General features: G+C 45.7%; 1 protein-coding gene across 3 annotated transcripts in view; it reads right to left on the bottom strand.

The window, feature by feature from the left end:
- LOC119379425 (WD repeat-containing protein 11) overlaps positions 1 to 25,847 on the bottom strand; it is a 448,867-nt gene that overhangs the window by 376,368 nt on the left and 46,652 nt on the right. For all 3 annotated transcript variants that reach the window (XM_037648735.2, XM_037648734.2, XM_037648736.2), the window contains one exon: positions 15,199 to 15,372. In XM_037648735.2, coding sequence (XP_037504663.1) covers positions 15,199 to 15,372 — 174 coding nt within the window. The remainder of the gene's footprint in view (positions 1 to 15,198; positions 15,373 to 25,847) is intronic.

Consider the following 25,847-nt stretch of genomic DNA (forward strand, 5'->3'; position numbering starts at 1 on the left):
AACACCATGCCTAACTGCCTTGTCTTCGCTATGCCGGCTTTGTTCCCGATCATCCTCGGATGGTCGCCCTGCTTATCGAGTGTTCCTGCGCCGTTCCAAATGATTCCACCAGCCACAAGCATATCTGCACTGCACGACTGCGCGCCACTCGTTATGTTGGCATTTTCGCTGGACATTCCCAACCGCCCCCCAGCCTCATCAACGCAGCCATCACCAGGAGACTAAGATTTAAGTTGCCGACCCAGCGACCTGCAATTCAGTGGACACGGGAGCAGTGCTTACAATACCATGCCAACTGCCTTGTCTTCGCTATGCAGGTGTGTACAACCGCCTCTCTTCACGCTAAAAAAGCCAATAATCGGTGCTTGCTGCTGTTCCCGTGTCCACGGGTGTTACTGGATACTATATGTGATTGCTTTTCCATTGCCCGTCTGTTATTACAGCCGGGTGATGTCGAGACTAAAACTGGACCTAACACATGCTCCGAATCATTGCTTAATCTAGATTCGCTCCCCGCGGACCCTTCAGAACAAATGAATGTATTGTTCAAGCTGCTGAAGGATCTGCCCACTCGATCCCTTGAAGGTTCCAAGGCCCAATCTGAGCAAGCCTCTGATGTTAACACTTTTGTGACCGCGGAAAAATCAGTTGTTTCTGGCTAGTCCAGGAAATATTTTTTTCCTGCCAAAGAATATAATTGATGCTAAAGTGTAGGATATCAAATGATACAGGAATAATTGGTCTTTCCAACAGTATTAATTCCAAACAACGGATTTATTTTGAATATAATAAAAAAATTATCAAACAAAGAAAAATGCATCAAAGAAGGATTCATAAAAACATCAATGCTACTCTGCAAAAGTTAAACATTAAAAAAAATCGAAATATACGTTTTGAACACAAAGCCCTTGTAGAATAAGAGCGGAAATATGCGCTCTGTAAGTAGAAAGATTATTTACATAAATACAAGAATATAGGCACTAGTGCCTATCATGCCACCGCGCAATGCAGGTTCTCGATGCGGTGAAACAAAGACTGGCTGCGCATGTTTCGGGGAAAAAAAAATTTTTTTTCTGTTCAACTTTCCTAGCATAGTTCGCAGTTCTGGTATTTTTCAATCTTCCTGTGTATTTGTTGAAATGAACAGTGTAGCCTGTTCCAAATCTGCAAAAATCCATCATTGTACCCTCATTTGACCTCTTTCTCACTCATATACGGCCGAATACCATACCGACCTTCACATTTGACCATTTTCTCATCCACTGAAAGGTTCCGACGGGGTTAAAAGATAGCGTAGAAAAATCGTTCATGTGTTGCAATAGAGAAGACACGTGGTGAAGATTCTCGTGGGATGCGACGGTCGTCTTCTTCAGATCGGAGACACTCAAGAAGCCTTGAACCTTTTCCGTGGCATCACTGACGGTCGACGAAGGCCTGGAAATATGTGTCGTCGACACCAACACCGATGCAAGCGCGGGACTTCAACGATTACCACGTACACATGGAGTGAGACGAACTTGCTCATCTTCTCTTCAGTAACCTCCCTCCATGGATCTGTCCCTCTCACTGTATGTTGGCTTTTCGAAAGTATGCATCCACGCATCTGTGTGGTTGCATATCTCTCTGATGACTTCTGCGGTAAAAAACAACACGAAGACGCCGCTGCGCAGCACACCGGAGCGTTGGGTCAAAGTCCGCTCCGCGCCGTCTTCGCGAAGAGAACTGCGCTCTTTCTGCAGCCGGCGCCAAATGCTCCCGCCTGAATGAAGTTAACACCTTGCAGATAACAGCTATTATTCTTAGAACCCACCAGATACGTTTACATTGACGCGCGGCAGCGATAAAACGACCCGAGGAGAAGACGAAACTTAGCGGCGGATAGCTGCTGATGTTCGGGGTAGGTTTGACGCACTTTCACCGTCCGTACTGAAGCCTGGCGAATCGAAGTCGTCTTCCGTGTCTGTGGTGCTACCATCATCCAGAGATTCCCGCTCATATTAATCAGAATCCGTCAAAATTCACCGTTTCAGTGGAGCACCCGCGAGCGGCGTCGACGCAAAGTCTGAAACAACGAGCGCTCACCTACCCGACTGCGAACGAGCTTTAAAAATCTCCCCGCGGTGTAAAAAACAAACTCGCAAACAAAACTGATAAAAAACGTGTTATTTTATGCTTTGTATTGCGTTAGCTGTCCAGAACCGCTCAGAGAGTGCCAAAACTTGATCTTGAAGTCATCGATAACATACTATCGATGGGAATAGGTGCGGTCACGAAAGTGTTAAAGCTATAAAAATGGCCACAAGGGCATCGAGACAAAAATTAATGGCCTCCAAAAATGCTTAGACTAGCTCGAAGAAAAATCAAGCAAAGTCAATGAACTAACTAGGAAAATGGCATCCGCGCACGTCCAGGTTGAAAAAGTTGCTTGTAGTTTGGACGCCTTTGATTCTCGCTGAACTTGAAGATCGGTCACGCTGTGATAATCTTATATTCCGAGGTATTCCTGACACGAAGGAATCATGGCAAGAAACCGAAACCAACCTAATCACTGCAATAAAATCAGTTTGCGATTCATTTCCCGATGGCACAATAGAATGCGCGCATCGCCTCGGTTCCTTCAGTCCAAACAAGTGCCGCCCCATCATTGCAATATTCTCACACTTCAAAACAAGGGAAACCATAATTGCTCTGCAAAACCAATCTAAACAACAAAATCTTTCAGTTGGTGAAGACTTTTCATTAACTACCCGCATCGCTCGCAAGAAACTCTTTGAATTTGGTACTACCCAGTCTGGCTCTTCCAACTTCATTTTTTTCTTGCGCTTGCAGCAGCGAGGCCCGCCATTTCCCCGGTTAAGCGGCAAAATCGGGACCGGGTATTGCAGGAAAAAATAACCCTTCGAGCCGCAAACTAGCAGGCACAGCAAACGACCACCTCTGATTACTGTCAGTAAATCAAAGTTCCTTGCATCCCGGTTCTTTATGTTTGGTAAATTCGAAAACCCGCTTAATTAGAAGCTTTTTCACAGTCCCAGTGACTCTGAATTAACGAGGTTTTACTGTATTTTTGTAGATCAGGTACACCTGTTGACAGAAAAGTACATTCCCAATTGTGTCATCCTTTCTAATACACAGGCACCTTGGTTCAACTCATACATCAAGCAACTGTCTAACAGAAAGAAACGACTCTATCGCTTAGCTAAATCCTCTTCTAATCAAGCACGCTGGGAATCCCATAAAATTGCTAACCGTGCATACTTATCTGCACTAAAAGAAGCTAGAGATTATTACTTCACCCACACACTACCTGAAAAGATCAAAACAGATATTCGTAAGTTCTGGCACGTCATTAACCTCCCTTGCGTTAGCACTATCATCCTAAAAGACAAAGAAGGCGACGTAATCTCAAGTGACCACTTGCGCTATCGCTCTTAACGACACATTTTCAAAGAATTTTTCAGTTTCGAGCAATATTCACCTACCGGGCACTAATTTATGCGACTATCTTATCATGGATCCTGCGACAGTTCATTCATCTGGCATAGCTAACCTCACTGATAAATTACCCTTTAACTCAGCTCCGGGTTTCGATGGCATTAACAGCAAATTTTATTGCGATAGTCTCGGCTGGTTTTTGCCGCCGCCGTCATGCACCGTATATGTATAAGTATGTATATATATAAAAGTCGCAAAGAAAAATAATTAGGAAAAATGCTTCCGAAGCGCAGAATCGAACCAGCAACCTCTCACTTCGCAGCGCGTGGCGCTAACCACTACGCCACAAAACGCAGATCCTTTAGGTAGCTAACGACGAGCGTTGTATACACACCCTTTACCGCAGTACTCAGAGACAGCAGGCGCTTATAAGTGTTTATAACGGGCGCACTTAAAGGCATCGGCCAGCTCAGTCGCTTCTTCTAATATTTGCGCAGGGAGAACCTTGCCCTTCCGTTGTCAGAGTGGCAGTACTCGGAGCCGGCAGGCACTCATAAGCGTTTCATTACCACTGAGATGGCGTGAGGAGCGCAACAGACGCATTTAACGTCAGCCAGCTCGCTCGTTTCTTCTAATATTTGCGCAGAGAGAACCTTGCCCTTCTGCTGTCTGCTCGCGCGGTATGCAGTTGCTGCCGGCGGGGAGATGTTTCTGCAGCATAACAGCGCGTCCATCACGGGCCGCTTTTCTTGCTATCGCATTCATTGCTTCGCTCTTGCGGCGAAACTGTGACTTTTTAAAAAGCACTAGCGTGCTCAGCTCCATCATATTGACCAAAATCTTTCAGCAATCCATCAACACGTCAACTCTGCCTTCGAAATAGAAAATAGGGAAGGTGGTCCCACTACATAAGTCCGGCAGCAAAAACTCACCCATGAGTTATCGCCCGATTTCGCTGACCAGCACCTGTTGCAAACTTCTGGAACACATAATTTTTACCAACCCGGTCAACTTTCTCGATTCTAACTCATTTTTCACCACACATCAGCATGGCTTCCGTAAAACATACTTATGCGAAACGCAACCAATATCATTTACTCATGGACTACACTGTATTTTAGATCGTGCCTCATCTGCTGACTGTGTTTTTTTTAGATTTTAGTAAAGCATTTGACAAGGTTTGCCATGAACTACTTCTTTTCAAACTAAGTCTTTTAAACCTCAAAAGTAAGATACTGAAATGGGTTGAATACTTTCTTTGTAAGCACTATCAGTTTGTTAGTACTAATAATCATGACTCACATTTAACTGAGGTTTGTTCCGGTGTACCTCAGGGATGAGTACTAGGACCATATTTTTTTCTTCTTCTAACCTATACTAACGATTTACCATCTGCACTGACTTCTCAGGTTCACTTGTTTGCTGACGATTGCGTAATTTATCGTAAAATAACCTGCACTGATGGTTCTAATGCTCTTCAATCAGATTTAAACTACATAAGTGATTGGTGTAATACCTGGCGAATGGAACTAAATATTAACAAATGGAAAATTTTGCGTGTTCATAGAAATTCCACCACCATTCCATTCTACCATTTGAATAATATACCCTTAGATTCTGTGAACTCATACGAATACTTGGGCACTCATATAACTTCAAATCTAACCTTGTCTCTTCACGTTGAATACATAATCGGTAAAGCTAACAGCCTGCTTTTCTAACACAACTTTTTTAATGTCCCATCATCCTTAAAATTACTACTTTATCAGTCATTAGTGCGCCCCAAATTACAGTATGCTGCAGCAGTGTGGGACCCACACAACGAAAACCTCATCTTTTCTCTAGAGCTCATTCAAAATAATTCACTTCGATTATTTTATTCTAATTATGACCGTACTTCCAGCATATCTTCAATGAAAGCTAACCTATGTCTTCCATCACTAGCATTTCGGAAGAAAATAGCTCGCTTAACTTTGTATGATAAGTTATACCATCATCCATTTCTTCAAAATGACTTCATTTCACAGCCGCATTATTTATCGCACCGTATCGATCATCGCTTCAAAGTCAGAATCACAGGAAATACTAACAAGTTCAGTCATTCTTTTTTCCCCAGAACATCTCGGCAATGGAACCACTTTCCCAATGACATAGTTGCCATCAATGATTACAAACTTTTCCGCAAGGCTGTAGCTAACATTGTTTAACTTGGAAGTTACAACATCTTTTTTTATCGTTATGGCTGTTGAGTAATTAATAACTAATTAGCTAACATTGTATAAGCAGGAATTAATGTCATGTTACATTGTTTGTTCATGTTAGTACTTGCAAAGCATTTCCTTACTACATTGTATGTACTGCTATTACTAGTCTGTTGTTTTATTGCATTACTGTATTATTTTGTTGTGGTGTTATATTACTACTCAATTTTTGTACAATTTCCCGTTTACCACACCCCTCTGTAATACCCTGGAGCCTTGAGGGTACAATAAATAAAAAAAAAAAACTTAAAACTTGTTGTAAGTCGACGCTCGTCTGTGTTTATCTGTGCCTCCTGTCTTCGTCTATGTTGCACCGAATTCATCCAAGTATGGCTAATTAAAAACGTGCTGTAGCAGTGCACTCACCAAAAAAGCTTTTCTTAGCAGTAAAAGCACCTGTTCTGACTGGTCTTGCTGGGAATTTATCCGTTCCTTCATTAAGTCCAGGAGAGCTTCTTTTGACAGTGGAATCATCGAGAGCAAGCTGAGCAATAACTCCTATCCTTTTTCTTGCCGATCTAGATCGCTAGCAAGATACTAGGCCTTGTCGACGACATGAGTTTTTCGAAAGATTGAGATCACTTGCAAGATTAGTGAGAGGCCACTGCATTTGGTACTACAGGCTCTACGGCTACTCATGCTTGCCACGTGGTAATCACAAAAACACCATTGGTTCTTGTTTCACCATTGGTTCTTGTTTAGTGGCCACACTATTATTGATTTCTTTGGTGAAAATCAAAAGTGGCTCCAGAAAACCACTGCCATACCCTACTTACACAAGGTATTTCACAATCTGAAACAGATAGGCCAGCAAGTGAACATCACAGTTTTGTTAACCATACCTAATAAGCTGTCCAGATTATGTAATAATGTTAATGAAGGCTTTGAGTGTAACAAGGAACATAAGTCACAGTTTGTTCAAAGTGTAGTGAATGTTGTGTGCAGCATCTTCTTAACATGTGGAAAAGTGCATATTGGCCAGACTGGCCGCTGTTTGAATGAGAGGCTTCGCCAACACCAATATAATGTCACAAGAGCCATCAGTGGCCATCTTGGTGTAAACAGTGCAGCTTGTCTCCCGAGCTGAGTAAATGTGACGTGTTAGCCAGTAACAGAAACCAATTGACGTGTGAAATTATAGAGACCCACAGAACTGCATTGTTAAATGATAAATGTGATCTGTTTTATTATCAGACAAGGAAATTGCGTACCTTTCAGCTGACCAGTTATGTTAACCGCTTTCGTCATGCACTCACAGCTTCATGCAACGGTGTCCATTTGATGTCGCACCTTGTTTTTCTTAAAGAGAACTGACAGACAATCAAGCCAAGGAAAGTATAGGATGGTTGTATAGGGGCGGGACCCCCGACATGGCACCAGCATCGAAACGGCTGCACGTCCATGTTTGCGGTTGCCCGGCCAGCCCAGCAAGCAGTCGCACGAACGTACTCGCGGGGAATGTGAGGCACGTCCGTACGGGAGTTAAATTCTGTGGCCAAGTTTCAGCTACAACGGTGAACTGTGTCGTGTTTGGTTGCAACCACTCAAAAAAGAAGCCCAGAGATGAGAACGCTTCTGATGTTGACATTTTTTGCATCCCAAAATTCATCATCAACCAATGCAAGAACATGAAAGATGTCATGCAGTAAGAGCGGAGTGGCTCCGACGTATCAATCAGACAGACTTCAACAGCTCAACAACCCCTTACTGCGTGTATAGTAAACACTTCATTTCCGGTAAGTTTTCAGAACCTATGCAACATCAAAGAGGATGGCTTTTGCTGTAGGCTATGTTAAAAAAATTAGTTTTCACGTCGTGTTATGGACCTTTAAGCAGCAGGAGACTAACGTTCGCGCTGCATCCGAGATCGCTGCTTAAAAAGCAGTCACGCAGTTAAGCACATTAACAGCAAAGTTGTTTAATAACTACATGCTTGGACAGCCAGGTAAATTACTGCCACTTGCGTGGCACGTACTTTTTCATTACGTTCACAGAACATGTACAGTAAAACCTCGTTAATTCAAAGTCACTGGGACTGTGAAAAACTTTCGAATTAAGCGGGTTTTCGAGTTAACGAAACATACAAAAAGCGGGATGCAAGGAACTTTGAATTACTGAAAGTAATCAGAGGTGGTCGTTTGGCCTTCTAGTTTGTGGCTCCAAGGGTTGTTTTCCAGCAATACCTGGTCCCATTTTTGCCACGAACTCGGGAAAATGGCAGGCCTCGCTGCTATCGCTGCTATCAGCGTGCCTGCAGAAAACAAGGCGTGCTTCACTGCAGCACAGTGGTGACACGCGGGCAGCATGGCACCTGCTCCTCGCAGCCTCAGTGCGTCATGATGCGACCATTCGCCCATTCTTTCTGGTAAAATAAACAATATGATAATGGCCAGTGTGACAGAATTCGCAATGTGTTTTGGCTGGAAAGCATGATCATTGAAGTTTTCACTGAGTTTTCGAAGTACGCGTTACAGGCAAGAACTCCGCCAGCAGTGCAAGTGCAGAAATTGCCGAAGCAACCGCCAATCGGAGGTTCGCATACATCATGAATTCCGTCAGACCGTCCTTTATTATCTTTTCTTTTCCCAAAAAAAAACGGGTAAATCATGACGCACTGACGCTGCGAGAAGCATGCGACATGCTGTCCGCGTGTCACCGCTGTGTTGCAGTGAAGCACGTCTTCTTTTCCGCAGGCGCACGTTTTTAGCTGACCACGAGACCGTGTTTTCTTTTTTTTTTTTTGCGCTAGCAGCAGCGAGGCTGGGTTGCTTCAACTGTCACTCACTAATATTGCTACACTGCATTGCCCTGTGGCTCCTAAGGGCCATCACTTCCGAGGATTTGCGGCGAAATCAGGATCGGGAATTGGCACATGGCGCCCAAAGTTTTCGAATTAACCGGGCTGGCGCCGACCGCCGCTTCAAATTATCCACTCAGATTTACATTGCAAAATACGGGACCACAGAAACCCTTCGAATTATGCGGGATTTCGAAATAACCGAGTTCGAATTAACGAGGTTTTAATGTACAACCTTTAAAGCAGTGGATTTCATTCTAGGCAGGTGCCGTGTGCAACAAACCGTTTACGCATCGGTAGAAGAGAACGCACTATGTCGCTGACTGCTATTTAAGACAATGGTCAGCTCAGCACATTAGCATTGATATCATCACTGCTCAGAGTGTTTCGCAGGACGCCCTTGTTACGCGATGGCTGAAGCCAGTCCGGACTGGGCGCCGTCTCTCCATCTTGGACATGGAAAGCCAAGGAACAGTGACAGTTCTGCATCCCAGTATCCGATGCGAGGATAAAGCTTTGCATCACACACAGCTTCATTGCCGTCGTTGTCATATGGGTTGATGCCGCCACAAAGCCCAACCTTATTTTTGTAACGAATTCTTTCCAACCCCTGAGGTCCCGTGTATATGCACTCAACTGCATTTTACCCACAGACACCAACAACGCACACAACCTCTCGTCGCTGCTCGCCGTTTCGGAAGAACCGATGCGGCGCGCCACCACCGACCATAGACATGACAGCAGCGGCGGATGCCGCTAGTGCCTTAAGTAGATGAAGTCAAGTGCGACCCTCCCATGGGGGATGTTATTTGTAGTAATCATGACAAATGTTTTTTTTCATATATCTTAATTACTACAAATAACATCCCCTATACTTTCATTGGCTTCATTGTCTGTTAGTTCTCGTTAATGCTGTGTCTAAAAAAGAAAAATAAGCCCTTAAAATTCCCCTTCTTTCGTTCATTCATAGCGAGGGTCTCGTTCTGGCAGACTTGATGGCTTCAGGTAGTATGCGAGGGATTATTGACCAGCTGCCAGCTCATAAAAAGATCACACGCTACATGATGCCCGCAGGAATAAAGAGGGTGCTCCCATATGCTGTCATGGCAATGAACAGTGCTGACTAACACTCCCAGGTTTAAATGCACAGATATACCCAATAAAGTGTACGGGAGGACGACCGCCGCCATAGCTCAACTGGTAGAGCATCAGATGCATTATTCGAAGGTTGCAGGTGTGGTCCCTGCCGGTGGCAATTTGTCTTTTTGTCCACTTTAGTTTTTTCACATTTAGTATATCAAAATTACTACAAACATGCCCTATACTTTCTTTGGCCTGACTGTCTGTTAGTTCTCAATAATGTTGTGTTTAACAAAGAAAAACGAGCCCTTAAAATTCCCCTTGTTTTTCCTGTTGTTACTGACAAGGTGTTGACACGTGTGTATGTATTTCTTTAGGTTCTTCGCCGCAATAAAGTTCAGTACATGTGGTTGTTTGTGTCCTCGTCTTTCATGCCCTACAGTATGTTCAACCAACTAGCCAACAAGTTCACCCTTCAAGTACTTATATAATTGCAAATCAGTTCTGTGGAATCCCGCAAGGTGGCAGAAGGGTTATGAGATGGAAAATTGACAACCACCTGTCTTGCACCACAAAGCTACAGATTTCTCAGAAAGGAAGCTTCTTAGTTGACGTCCAGGTCCAGAGATCGAACCCGGGACCAATGCCTATCCGGGGCAATAGCTCTAAAAACTGAGCTAACCAGGAAGCTAGAAATTATTATTGTCGTGACCAATGTTGCCTGGCGGGCCAACGAAGCTACGGTAGAGGGGGCGCCACATGCTTGTAACAGTGATGATGCATGAAAAAGGAGACCCCAGCAAAGCGTAGAACAATGCCATGTTCAATTATATGAGTGTGTGATATGTGTGTGTACTCTGCCCGTGTGATAGTGTACAGTCAACGTCCGATTTTTCAGACCCCCTAGGGACCGCGAAATCATCCGGAAAATCGGGCAGTCCGAAAAAATGAAGTCATGCTTTTTTATTCTGCTCAAGCGGTCAAATTGCAACAGACACGTCCAAAATAGCTATAATGCCTCCCAGTACACTTATCAGGCATTTGGTGCACGCCCAGACTCTCGCAAATATATTTGGTACCTGCCGCGAACCCCGCTTAAGGGGAGACCCTGCTTCTGAAACATGTTTCTTGTTTTTGAGTGTATCATTATGAAACTTTCACAGCTTATGTATTTTTATGTGCTGATTTCAAACATGCAATTATTGTTCTAATACAATACAGTGGAACTTCGATTATACGTTCCCCGGTCCTGCGACGACCCGCGTTTTACGACGAATTGGCTTGGTCCCGGCAAAGCCCCCATAGAAATAATGTATTAAAAACCTCAATTGTATGACGCAATTTTATGCCGGCCCCGCCTCGCACGACGCTTCACTGGACTGTCCGAGAAAAAAAAAGACCTACGATGACACGGGCTGGCACGCAAACACACTGCGGCCGGGCGAAAAAAGTCGGGAAACCGAGGAACCGAATTCATATCCGCACTGCCACCACAGGGCCTCTTCAATTTTTCGACACGCGGTCGGCCATAGCTAGCCAGAGCCAACGTTGGCCGGAGCCAGCCGGAGCGCATTCATTTTGTCGCATTGCACTGCGCACTTCCGTTGTCGCCTTTTTTTTCTCTCTCTCTTCTTTTGGGTGGTTTTGTAGTGACCGTTGTGAGCAGATAACATGGCGGATAATTTTGAGCTCGCTTTCTAGTATGCGATAACTTTCACTAGATTTCGTGTTGTTATACCGGACGTGTTGAACGGCGATTGTTGAGCCAACGTTTGCGACAGCCGCGGGAACCGGAAATCGCCGCTGTCTAGCTACCAGAGGGCTGGGGCATTTTGGCCGCTCGCGATTGGTCGAAGCTTGCAAATCGAATAGGCCTACTGCCGTGCTGCCATTCAGCCATTCCTTCACGTGTTTGCCTCATCGGTTGGTTGTGCTGCGCCGCAGCTGCTGTGTCCACATGCAAAATTTTCTGTGTTCGGACATTGGTGTGCGAGGAAGCTTTCGAATTCTTGGTTGCGAGTGCTGCGTCTCGCAATGTCGCGGAACCGAAAACCGCTGATGCTCGGAGAAAAGCTTCGCATAATCGAGGAGGCGGAGAAGCGGAACGGAGCAACAAAGGCCAGCATTGCCCGCGACCTGAACATTCCCGAGTCGTCGCTGAAAACGATCCTCGCGAAGAAGGACAGCATCCTACTAAATGCGGCAAAGTTCGGCCTGAACAGGAAGGCCGCGAAAGATGGCAAATATGCTGCCATGGAGAAGGCCCTCGTTGAGTGGTTGCGTCAGGCCCGCAGTTCAGGAACTGCCGTGGATGGTGCAATTTTGAAGAAGAAGGCTGAGACAGTTGCATTGCGCTGCGGCATTGACGACTTTAAAGCCTCCAATGGCTGGTTGGATCGCTTTAAAAAACGCAGTGGAGTTGTGTACAGCCGCTGCTGTGGAGAGAGCGCGTCAGTCAGCTCCGACACTGTAGGAAAGTGGACTGCATTGCTGCCGGAATTGATACGGGAATACGAGCCGTCCGACGTGTTCAACGCGGACGAAACTGGATTATTTTATAATATGCAGCCAGAACAGACATTGGCATTTAAAGGAGAGAGCTGTCACGGGGGTAAGCGAAGCAAAGAGCGTCTTACCGTATTGCTTTGCGCCAATGAAGACTGCTCTGAAAAGCTTCCTGCCCTCGTGATCGGCAAGTTTGAGAAGCCGCGATGCTTCAAGAATTTGAAAAGGCTGCCGTGCCAGTACACGTTCAACCGGAAAGCCTGGATGACGGCTGCTATGTTTTCTACATATCTGCAGCAGCTGGACTCCAAAATGGGGGCTAAGAACAGAAAGATTCTTCTTCTGCTTGACAATGCGCCATGCCATCCATCAGATATGTCGCATTTGAGAAATGTGAAAGTTGTATTTCTGCCCCCCAATTGCACTAGCCAGCTGCAGCCACTTGACGCTGGCGTCATCAAGTGCATGAAACAGAAATATCGGAAGTTTCTGGTGCAGCGTCGGCTGGCGGGCATGGAACGCAAGCGTTGGATAAGAAGCTTTCTGTGCTTGATGCAATGCACTACATTGCTAGTGCATGGGACGCAGTCACGCCAGAAACCATCGCCAACTCCTTCAGGCACTGCGGCTTTAATAGAAGTGGTGCTTGTTCTACCAGTGAAGCTGCAGTGCCTGTTGACGACGAACCAGAGTTCGGTAGCCTGGAGCTGCCTGGATCTTTCGCGGACTATGTTGGTGCCGACGACGACGTTGCAGTGTGCAGTGAAGTGTCGCTGGATGACATTATCGAAACTGTGCATCCCGACACTGCGGGAACTTCCGACGAGGAAGAGATGGACGACGCTGCAGAGGCTAGCGCGTCCGTTCGACTTACGCGGACGTGTTGTGCTACGTCGACCACATTCGGCGGTTTGCTTGCGCACGCGACGAGATCGGCGACTTGCTGCCAGATGTTGCAGCTATCGAAAGAAAGCTGATGCGTGGCTGGGCAAACTCTCAGAAGAAAATCACAGATTTTTTTAAAAGGTGAGAAATAAAGGTTCGTTCACACCTCCGTTAAAATGCGTGGTTGTCATTTTTTCAATTAATTTAATCTACGTTCCTCGGAGCAGCGTAGGTTTGTGCCGCGGACTTTCTTAGGCATTATGTGCCCGCTGTTGTGGGGCAACAATGACCGTCACTGCCTATATTCTCGGTTTTTCGATTATACGACGCCTGGATTATACGACGATTTTGCGCGGTCCCCTGAAAGTCGTATAATCGAAGTTCCACTGTATGTAGTTTTGAAACTATTAAATAGTTTTTGTATTGTTAGGAGCAGGCTTTATTTCTAAATTGTGAGAGTTATCAAGCAAATCAGCCTATCACAATAACCTGGAATCAATGCTGTATGCAATAAGACAAGAATTGATGTTCTAGGCCCATTTGAACAAAAGTTATGGTATGTTGAACATTCCCAGCTTGATCCCAGCTTGATCCCAGTTTGACCAAGCTCGACATCGCTGACTCGCCAAGTGTTCAACATACTATAAGTTTTGTTCAATTGGGCCTAGAACATCCATTCTTGTTTTATTGCAAACAGTATTCATTCCAGCTTATTGTGATATGCTGATTTGCTTTATAACTCTTACAATTTATAAATAAATCTTGCTCCCAACAATATACATGAAATATTTGATATTTTGAAAACGGCATAGTGTACTAAAAAATAACTGCATATTTGAAATCAGGACATAAAAATACACAAACTGCGAGAGTTTCATAAAAATGTACTCAAAAACAAAGAAATATGTCTCCGAAGCAGGGTCCCCCCTTAACTACGTGCCAACCGCCAATTGCAAATTTGCATCTTGTGACGAGCGCCGCTGATACCAGCAAAGCGCGGAATAGATTACGGCTGTCTCGCATGGAGCGTTTGGAAATGATGACGCGGAACAGAGTCTGTGGCGGAAGAGTAGACGACTCATCCGGCTTTCCCCGATGTGTGTGCTCATGGTTTCGTGTGTATCTCTGCCGATACGCAGCATTTGCTGCCGTGTGAAGTCCATCGTTTCTAGTTGTGTGGAGCACATCGCCAACTAAGCTGACACCGTCACTTTACTGTTGCTGTACCGTACACACGCATTTGTCATGAAAGGGTTAGTGATGCCCACTCCGCTCCTGACTGCATGCGGGCGCGGCAATGGCGAGCTGGTTTCGTTCATAAAGGCAACGCGTCTGTGCGGCGCACTTGGCAGTCTAGCACAAAGAGGCAGCATGAATGGCAGCGCGGCGCGTTTGGGTTCTCACCTATTAAATGTGTGCAGTACGCATGCAACTGCACTAGGCCACACGCACTATCGAGCAGTTAACTGAAGATGCTTATCGTAAGGGTTGTCAGTGATCAAGCCGTACTGGCGCATTTGCCACATGTCAGCATCACGCCTCTATGCATTTCCGCTGCTTATCCGTAAAGACATCACCACACGGCGCCATGATAGCGGCCCCTTTGAATTTCTGGACTGCTGCACTTCATGACACTTCGGAATTGCGGCAAAGCTGACTTTCGGACTCTGCTACTGTCGCAAACAGATCGACTTGCAAAAGCACTGGTTCGAACCTACCAGATGATAGATGCGGCAGAGGTGGGGACTTCAATTGATGCCTTTTGGACCTGCAACTTGGGCAGAAAGTCCGAAAAATCTAAGGCCAAAGAGTTTCAACGTCCGAAGTTTTGGACGTTCTTATACATTGCTGTCTATGGAGCTGGTGACGGTGCCACGAAAGCATCCGAATTTTCGAGCATGTCCGGAAAATCGGGCGTCCGAAAAGTCGGCAGTTGACTGTATAATGCTCTTGTTTTTGTTGCTGCATGCTCTGAGTGTGTGCATTCGGGTGCTGGGGTCCCCATCGGGCAGTGCACATCTGCCTTTTGCTTTGTAACTGACACATTTTTTTTCTGTCTGAATAAAAGAGCTAAAAAAAATATTAGTTTCAGCCTGCAAGACAATTTCAGCAAGCAGGGCTTGTCAAAATTTTCTTTTGCCTGCGTGAAATTTGATGTTGTTGGCACCAGATCATCATCCCACTCTGCAGCTTTTTCCATTAAAAATAATAAATTCAAGCACAAGGCCCACTTACATAAAACTGTGCTTTCACAGAATGGGTCCAAAGAGAATGCAACAAGGGGCTCAGGGTAGCACTTCCTCCAGACTTGGGTGCCCGTGTCTGCATGCCAAAGAACCAGCGTTCCCAAGGAGTACAGAGCAAGCAGCAGGTGGTGGTTGCTGTCTCCACCCAGAAGCCAACCAAGCTCTGCAGGGCAAAAGTTTCTTCTTGACTGACAGAATCATGCAGTGCGATGGGCTTTAAAATGGAACACTACATGAGGCTGAACCAGGGTACAACCACTAGTACTTTGAACAGCTCTTTGCATCTATTCAATAAAAAAAATGCATTGAAATCTGTCAGGTCACACTGATGTACAAGTGCTAAAAAAATTACATTGTCATAATTTTTTTTGTAATCACTCTACGGCAGCAGAACTAAGGGAAAAATTTTTGAAAGAATACTTTATCAGTCTAAACTTTCTAAGTGCTTCTCTTTAGGTTTTGAAAATGAATGATGGAGTGGAAATATGTCCTCAAAGTGAAGCCAGACCTCTACCATCTTACCATGGCAAGATACAACATTAGCTTATAGCGAAGAAAAAGTAGTAATTCCCTCACACACCCGGTCAGTTTAAGATGGCTCCAGACAAATACTGCTCAACGTGTTTCTCTGTCTCCTTAAGAAGCCTCAAAGCCTTCACAAATACTGTTACAGATCACGTTACCAATACTCATCTGGATATATTGCTTTCATTTGGAACAACTGTTAGAAATGGCTGATTTAAATGCACAAAAGGTCCAACACTATTTACATTAAAAAAAACACTGGATTAGAATACATGTACAACATTTGATACCTACAAAACGCACTTCGCTCATGCACTCGTCTCTGCACACTCTTTTGTTGCTCAGCTAGTTCTCAGACCCGACTTGTTCTCGTCCTTAACCAGTTGTCGCACTCCTCTCACACACGTGAACACCCGAACACACACAAAAATGTTATACGCACAGCACCACATATGCACACACACCAGGGAGGACAGTCTGCAGGTGTGGTGTGGACGAGGCGGCGCCAGCCATATTAGGTGCATCGTGCCTAATCCACCCCTGCTCCCTTCACACAGCTGCCTCCGCTTGTTAGCAGCGGTTCCATGCTAAGCAATCCCCTCAGCGACACTCAAAGTAAAATGGACACTTTAACAAAAAGGGGGTGGGGGATCTCTTATTTTATAATTAACCTAGCATTTATGTTAGCACAACAAAAGCACTTTATCTCTAACAGGGCATCACACAAGAAGGCTATGTTTTTGAGTTAAAGTATGGGCAAATGCTTCCCTCCTATTTACTGCTAAGTTGTGCCAGCTTCCACTCCAGCATTTTTTTAAAAGCAACAGCAGTGAACCTGATGACTAAGCAATGTTCAATGAATGATACTGAACAAAAAGAATGCCATCATGTTATTGCAATGCTGAAGCTTTGCGACGTGCTTATTATGCTGCTGTCTTGTGTACTAGGCAATAAGCCATGGCCTAGAGGCACTTTGGATGGAAAAAAAAAACAAGTTTTTTCTTGAAGTTGCATGATAATGTTCAGAGTGCAGCTTTAGTTAAGGAAAGTAACCTACTTTGCTGCAAGTTAATCAACAATATGAAGTAGTATTACAATCCTTGTTATTTCTTAGCCCCGCAACACAGGTAACAGGCGAATGAGCCAGCTTCAAGAGTAGTGCAGCCTAGAGCACTGCACGGGCCGATTTTTCCGGCCTGGGCCCGAGCCCAGCCCGGTGTTCTTCAATGTGGCCCGTACCCGGCCCGGCCCGGTCCGGGCCGGCCCGTTTAGGATACGCCTCGCCGGCAATGGGAAAAGCTCTTCGGCGGCGCGCATTATTGCGCCCGCCACCGTGCGCTCTTTTTCCTCGTTCCTGTTTGCGGTTTTCGTGTCTTGCTTACACCTGCGATGACGTTCGGCAGAGTCGAGTGAGTATACGTGATTGTGGGAGCTATGTGCGGTAATTCTAGCATATGCCATGTCTGATGTCAACGTAGACGGCGTCCGCGCGCATTAGTGTTGTTCGGGCGTTCGTACTCGCATGTGTTTAACTGAGTATTTAAGGATGGGTTACGTTTTGTAGCGTTAGCTACACTTGCCTAGCCGGAGCCGATTTCGCGTGGATCCTCATGAGTCGTGCTGCGCATGCTCAAGGTTCAGCGATGTCACACAGCTGGCTCACCGTTCTCCGCGCTCTCTCCTGTCAACTGAGTGAATAAAGTTTACCTACTACTACTACTCTTCGCCACCGCGATCTTACGCGCTCTCCGCCACCGCAGCGCGTGACTCGCCGCTGCTGCATGGTCTCCGCACTCGAGAGGAGTGACGTCGTAGCCATAGTAGACACACTGGCGCCAGCGCGCGCACACCTATTCGCCTTCGCTGTGCAGTCGCCGTCTGACACAGCACTGGAGCCGCATGATAGCGCCTCTAACTGGCGTTTCAGGTGGGTAACGCCATGGAGAAGAAGAGCGCAAATGCTGCTCAATGGCGCAGAAGAGGCGAGAAGCTTATCTCATCGGATCCCAAAGTAGTTGCCTGGCAATTAGCGGTTCAGCGTACGAAGAATGAACAGAAGAAAGCTAATAATCCTAGACAATCTGGAAAGCTCAGAATGATCAGCTGAACCTTTGCTAACGCTACGTATATCCTGACATAGCCGTGCTAAGCCATTGCAAATTCTTTTTTAAAACACGCGGTCAGTAACTGCTCACGGCGTGCCCCTGACTGCCAGAGGATGGGCTTGGTTGTCGGAATATGCCGGGGGCTTATTCTGAAAGGAAATTTTGAAGCGATTTCTCAGATATAAGTGCTTTCATTCGTGCATAGCCAGTGCCTAAGCGAAACGAGGTCCCTGCCATCTTTTACGCGAAAATTTGTTTTCATTGCGAAGTTATTTAAAACGAAACGCTCGTGTCAGACGTGTGTACAGTAACAGTGTGTTGAATAAAGGGTCGTTTAAATAAAACTAATCAGTCTGTGTGTGTTTGTGTGTGTGCTGACTATTCCCAGAATCCCGGATCCCTTCTCTAGCCTCATCACTCCACTTGTGAGCCACACTCGGGGAAACTAGTGTCGCTATGGTCTGGCGCCTCACCACTAGTAATGGGAAAATCAACAATGGCGTTCGCCCTGTGATAAGAATCGCTCCGCATCTTGCACTTAAACTGCACGAAAAACAGCTCCTGAGATATGAATGACTCACAAGTCGCGTTGACCAGTCTACGGAGTCACGCAGGCAAAAACCGGCGCGGCGGGCACGCGAGCGTAGCTGCATACTCAAAATGTTTCCCTAAATACAAACACGCACATCTTATATGCACTAATCTAGGCAGTCTACCATTGCTTTCCTTACACGGTAACCAAGAATGTCTTTACTCACTACGTGGAAACTTATATTAGGAGTTTCTTGAAATTACGTGTAGCATACCGATGGAGCAAACTTGTAGACGTGTTGTACTGTGCAATTTCTGCGCATGCCAATGCACTCCATGTGGTTTAAATTACCCGGAGCCCTCAATGACGGCGTCTCATATAGCCTGGGTCGCTTCGGGAAATTAAACCCCACAAAACAACAAAAACAAAGCCAAACAACGTACACACGCAATTATACAGATATATATGAGACCCGGGCCTAATACGGGCCTGGCTCAGGCCCGAGCCCGACCCGAGCCCGGCCCGGGCCTGATCCAACAATCCCTTACACGGCCCAGCCCGGCCCGGCCTCGGGCCCGTGAAGTGCTCTAGTGCAGCCATAAGCTTACTAGACAAATCACTACAGTAAAATATCGTTACAAGAGACACTCGAATATCAGAGACATTCGAAAACGGTTTGGCTGCTTTTCCTAAGTTCACTACGTAACAACATTGCACACAAGAGACACTTGGTTATTAAGCACAGCTTTTTAGGTCCCTAGAGTGTTTAGAAGAGACACAACCCACACACGATCACACAACGCGGCCGACGTCGTATTACCAACCGGTATGCGATGCAATTTTCATTCCCTTGGCTCGATTCTGCTTCATTCCGCAATAGGATGTCATTCCTGGCATCATTGAGACTACAGATTGCACCAGACTTTCAGTCATTATGCTTTTGTAATTGCTGTCACTCTCCCACACCGACTCGGCGAAGGAGAGCCACTGAGTTGGAACTTCCATCACAGCGTCTGTGGTGCTGATGGCTCTGTATGCCAGAAGTATCCAAGAGTACTTTAAAGGCATTGTGAGCAACAGGAAGATTCCAAAGTGAAGTGCTTTATGTCCAGAAGTTGGTAAGGAAGCTAATACAACCTGCAGCCCTAAAAAAACAATTACAATTACTATGAATGACTTCTTCAAGCCATCCTGAGCAATTTCCTGCAGATATGTTTAAACACACCTTAATGCTGATGTATAATAAAGTGATCAAGTCTGACTCCTTAGTGTTTTTTAGAATTTTTGGTGCCAAAAAGTGTCTCATGTAATGAGGTTTCAATGCACCTACAGTGTTCTGTAGCATTTGTTCTTCTTTCAACAGTTCACTTAGAGTGCCAAATGTTCAGAATCCAAATAGGTATTTGTTCGTTAACAACAGAGTCAAACCTCAATAGAATGAAGCTCTATATGAATATGTAAATCTGTGATGCAGCAAAGGTTTCCCTTTCCCAACCTTTCTGCACTATAATGCATGTGTCGCGCAATAAAGACCCGAGCCCTAGACAAAACACTACATCGTTTATTCTACTGTTTGCTAGCTTGCTTGCTTGCTTCCTCAAAAATATGGCACTTACCCACTCTGGGGGATTGCCTACTGCTCGTGCCCACTTCATCTTCCTTCTCTTCTCCTTCTTGTCGCCGCCTGTGCGCAATCATCATCAACATATTCCGAAGGGGCCAAGATGATCAGTCAGCAGTTGATTCTTACTAACTTGCTTTCAGAATGTACACGTTCTGAATGGTTTGTTTGATTGTCTGTCCAGAAGCTAGTCGCAAGGTACAGATACGCGCAATACCATCCTTTCCCGGGTGTACTGACAGGACTCTACCCAGCTTCCATAGTAGCAGACGTGTGCTGTCGTCATGCACAAGCACCACGTCGCCTTCGCGTAGCCGAGGTAGTTCACAAGCAGGCCCATTGTGCACAGATCGAAGTAAAAGAAGGTAGGACTGCTTCCATCCGATCCACAGCTCCGTTGTGAGATGCTCACGATAACGCACACGGCGGAGCAGGTCTTCTCTTGTTGATGATGTGCCATCAGAAATGCTGGCCTCTAGCGGAAGGCATATGACACGTCTTCCGAGCAAGAAGTCTGATGGAGTCAGCGGTTGCAGTTCATCTGGGCTGCTGTCAACATAAGTAAGAGGTCTGCTGTTTATAACCGCTTCAACTTCGCAGATAACAGTAGCGAGGGCCTCGGCGCTGAGACTGTTGAAACAGGTGCGCCCAAGTGACTGTCTCAATGTGTTTTTTGTGGATTTGATGAGGCGCTCCCACCAGCCTCCCCATCATAGGTCGGCAAACTCACTCAGGCTCATTCAGACTCAGATAGAGCCATGAGTCTGAGTCCGGGTGAGTAATATTTTGGCGAGTTTGAGTCCAAGTGAATACGGTTCAGACAAATTTTACTGAGTATGAGTCCAAGTGAGTCTGGTTGAGGAAAATTTTGGTGAGTCTGAGTGAGCCCTAAGCACAAAATATATTTCTTGGGTGAGTCTGAGTGAGCTCCAAAATTTTTTGCCGACATATGATGATAACTACTCAGCTTCAGCATTACTATCTGTCTTATGACAGCTCCCGTTGATACTCACTTCTACTCACAGATAGTTCAACGCACTAGCGTTCATATGCCAGCTCAATATTTATTGATCAGAGGCGTGCCTTCACAGCCCCCCTCACTCATGCTAAATTTTTGAAAAGAATTCTTGATAACAGTATCTCGTGTAAGTCATATCTTTCCATAAAGATGTCCTTACTGGAGTGCAATCACCAATCACTTGTATGTGAAGGTACGAGATTAAAATGCATATTCTAGAGCACTGATCGTGCGAGATATTGGCATTTAAATGCATTGACATTCTGATCGAAAATTAGCAATTGCACGCTAACGGACTCATGAATCGACTCACTCACACTCACTCAGACTCAGATTGAGCCGTGAGTCTGAGTCTGAGTGAGTAATATTTAGGTGAGTTTGAGTCCAAGTGAGTCCAGCTGAGAAAAATTTTTGTGAGTCTGAGCCCGAGTAAGTCCAGTTGAGGAAAATTTTCGTGAGTCTGAGTCCGAGTGAGCCCTAAGGGCAAGATATATTCCATGAGTGAGTCTGAGTGAGCTCCACATTTTTTGCCGACCTATACTCCCCACCAAGGAGCTCTCTTAGCATTGAACTTCCATTTGATCTTGGTATTAGCAGCGTATTCTTGGAGAACCGGCAAAATGGTCTTGAACACTCATGCACAGCCATGAAGGAAAGAAGTGTTAATTTCAAGGGCTCGTTTTTCTTTGTTATACACAATATTAATGAGAACTAACAGACAATAATGCCAAGGAAAGTATAGGGGATGTTTTTAGTAGTAAATGTAAGGTAAATGTGAAGAAAGATAAGTGGACGAAAAGATAGCTTGCCGCGGGCAGGGACCGAACCTGCGACCTTCGAATAACGCGTCCGATGCTCTACCAACTGAGCTACCGCGGCGGCCATCCCCCCGTCCACTTTATAGGGTATATATGTTCATTTAAACGTGGGAGCGTCAGTCAGCGCCGCCAGTAGCCATGACGGCGAGTGTGGAACACTCTTTTTCTGCCTGTTGGCGTCACGTAGCACGTGAAGTTATTACGAGCTGGCAGCTGACCAATAATCCCTCGCATACTACCTGAAAGCATCAAGTCTGCCAGAACGAGGCCCTAGCTATGAATGAAGGAAAGAAGTGTTAATTTCAAGGGCTCGTTTTTCTTTGTTATACACAATATTAGTGAGAACTAACAGACAATAATGCCAAGGAAAGTATAGGGGATGTTTTTAGTAGTAAATGTAAGGTAAATGTGAAGAAAGATAAGTGGACGAAAAGATAGCTTGCCGCGGGCAGGGACCGAACCTGCGACCTTCGAATAACGCGTCCGATGCTCTACCAACTGAGCTACCGCGGCGGCCATCCCTGCCCGCGGCAAGCTATCTTTTCGTCCACTTATCTTTCTTCACATTTACCTTACATTTACTACTAAAAACATCCCCTATACTTTCCTTGGCATTATTGTCTGTTAGTTCTCATTAATATTGTGTATAACAAAGAAAAACGAGCCCTTGAAATTAACACTTCTTTCCTTCATTCATAGCTAGGGCCTCGTTCTGGCAGACTTGATGCTTTCAGGTAGTATGCGAGGGATTATTGGTCAGCTGCCAGCTCGTAATAACTTCACGTGCTACGTGACGCCAACAGGCAGAAAAAGAGTGTTCCACACTCGCCGTCATGGCTACTGGCGGCGCTGACTGATGCTCCCACGTTTAAATGAACATATATACCCTATAAAGTGGACGGGGGGATGGCCGCCGCGGTAGCTCAGTTGGTAGAGCATCGGACGCGTTATTCGAAGGTCGCAGGTTCGGTCCCTGCCCGCGGCAAGCTATCTTTTCGTCCACTTATCTTTCTTCACATTTACCTTACATTTACTACTAAAAACATCCCCTATACTTTCCTTGGCATTATTGTCTGTTAGTTCTCATTAATATTATGCACAGCCATGGAAAGATAGTGCGTTATCCGAGAAAATGTTGCTGGGGATTCCACGGCGCGATCCGAAATGGCAGAAGGCCAAGGGCATTGTTGTCGCCACGTCAGTCGTCAATTCTAAATGGATGGCTTGAGTGACAGCACACGAGAAGATCAGTATGTATGCCCCTTTGCTAGTAGCAGCCGTGTCATGCGTGTAGAGGGGCCCGCAGTAATCCAAACCAACGACAGAGAAGGCACTTGCTTCAGTGATTCTGTCCCGTGGCAACGGAGCAAATTGTGCTGTCTCAGCGACAGGCTTATGGTGTCTGCAGGACAAACAATTGCTTAGCACCCTTTTTATGGTCTGTCGTCCTTTCACAATCCAAAACCTCTCTCGAAGCTCACAAAGTGTGGCTTCTACTTCGCTACACTCTAAGAAAAAATTGAGTACTTGGGGAGTATTTATGAAACACACAATTGACATCTGGCTTGCTCACGTTTTCTTTCTTGAAAACCCGGCTCTCGTCACTTTCCTATCAGGAATGCTATGTCACACTGATAATACGCACGCCGTTCGTGACCGGGAAGTGCCGGGACTGCGGTGATAACGCTAGGAAAGTACGCGAGGTGGATGACGATTATTGTTGTGTGGCACAAATACTCTCCAACTACTTGATTTTTTGAGATGGATGAATGCGTGCTTTGCTGGTAACAGCACTGGGCGTTTGATGTCCAAAGAGGCTGCTAGCTCCTGCAGACAACCACCCACACGAAGAAATAACCCACTTGCGTCCAGGAAAGGATGTAATCGAAGAACTGGGCTTGTGGATGGTAGTTTTTTCACTCCGCGCAGAGCTTGTACTTCTTTGGAGAACATCTCTTCTTGGACGCTTTGCAACCAGTAGTGTTCTGCCTTCCGAAGCTCTGTTGCTGTTAACGGTCTGGCAGTGGAACATTGCTTCATCAACGCGTTTCCAGCAAAGTGGTCGACCCAACTGGTGTTCGAAACAAAAACAGCAGAAGGACACAGTGACATTTCTTCTGGGCTCTTTACAAAATCTTCAAATTGTTCTGGCAATTCAGTGCACTCAGTAGGAATCGGTTCTTCAGGATCATGCAGCCAGGTTGGACCATGCCACCACAACGTTGATGCAAAAAGATGAGGCAATGACACTCCTCGTGTTACCTAGTCAGCTGGGTTATTTTTTCCGGCACAATGATGCGAATAGTCAGTGATGTCAGGCTATGAATCTCGGAGACACAATGACATAGAAAAAGCTCCCTTATTGTCAGCCTACTTTAAATCCAATGCAGTGTGACAAGTGGTCAGTCCAAAAGTGAACTGGAACAGAGCTTAGCAATGTCACTGTCTTGGTGTATGCACACAACCTTGCACCGACGACGCATGCTAATAGCTCTAGACGCGGTAGTGAAATCTGTTTTTGGTGGTGCCACACGGCTCTTGCTTATGAGGAGTTGACAGTTGCAGGTGCCGTTTGTTGAGCACACCCGTTCGTAGATGCAGGTACCATATGCTCTGAGGCTTGCATCAGAGAACACATGTAGCTCGATTGAAAATGTTGCATCAGCTGCTCGCAGGAATACGTAACGATCAAAGGCGTAGGGATTCATGCTGGCCAATTTAGTGCACCAACTGCTCCAGCTTGCTTGTTCTTCTTGCAGAAGGGCATCGTTCCACGCGCATTTCCTCTTCCGCAAGTCTTGAAACAGTAGCTTTGCTCCGAGCGAAAATGGAATACCTCAACGGATCGCATACGCTTGCTAACGTCTGAAGTACAATGCACTTCGTAGAAGGCTTGTTCTCTGCAAAGTCAGACCGTGAGGATAACTTTGTCACCTTCAAGTTCCCAAGGCATACCTAGGACCTTGATTAGGGTACTCTCTCCAGCTTTGTCTTCAATCACAACCTTGTCTCCCGGGAAGCTTTTCCGCAAAGCATGTCAATCGGAAGCACACTTGCGCAGTTCCATGCTTGGTTCAGAGAATATCTTGCACGCTTCACTGTAGACAGTTACAGCTTTATCCACATTCGGAAGTCCCACAATGAGGTCGTCGACATAAAAGGCTTTTTCTAGTAATGCTAGTCTTCAGATATCGTTCTCGACAAATGGACTGGATGAGGCTCTGAACGGTACCCGTGTCATCCTCCACGTCACCACAAGTGGAGATGGATCAGCAACCAAGGGCAACCAATCAATCCAGACAAATCGCAGCATGTCGCAGTCTTGTGGACGCATAAGCATTTGCAAGTATGAGTTTTTGATATCCGCAATAAGGACTACTGGGTGACGAAGGCGAGTAGCAGCTGCACAATGTCTACTTGGAAAGCGAGTAGCGGCTGCTCAATGTCTGCTCCGAGCTTCGTACCCTTTAACAGGACATCATTCAGACAGGGATGGCCAAGCGCGTGCAAGGAAGCGTCAAACCCTACCCGAAGCTTTGTCGTGACCGCATCTCGGCGAATGACTGCACGATGGGGCATATAATATACATTCTCCCTTGGCAAACTCGCTCTACGTGCTCCTCGTTAAAGTATGCTCTGAGTGCTGTGTCATAGTGCTTCAGGAGTTCGGGCTGTTGTTTGAACCTGTTTAACCCTTTCACTGCCGGGTTTTTTTGGCACTGCTGAACACTACATGCTGGGTTTTTTATTCTGCACGTTGCGCAGAAATTTTCTGTTAGCCATGCAAGTGGGTGCTGTTAAGGACATGTAAACATTTTTATAGGGGATTATCTCATCAAAATATAAGTAGCACACACTACAAGCAATGAATTAGTTAAGAAAATAATTAATTTTCAATAATTAGGTAATCATTAATCGAGAGTCGCTGAGACGCTAATTATCCATTTTATTTGGAGTCTGAATTAGTCAAGAGCTCCTAAATTTCTTCTTCTGCCAAATAATGCACGCAGATGGCATGC

The sequence above is a fragment of the Rhipicephalus sanguineus genome, chromosome 1 (assembly GCF_013339695.2).
Source record: "Rhipicephalus sanguineus isolate Rsan-2018 chromosome 1, BIME_Rsan_1.4, whole genome shotgun sequence".
Classification (NCBI taxonomy): Eukaryota; Metazoa; Arthropoda; class Arachnida; order Ixodida; family Ixodidae; genus Rhipicephalus; species Rhipicephalus sanguineus.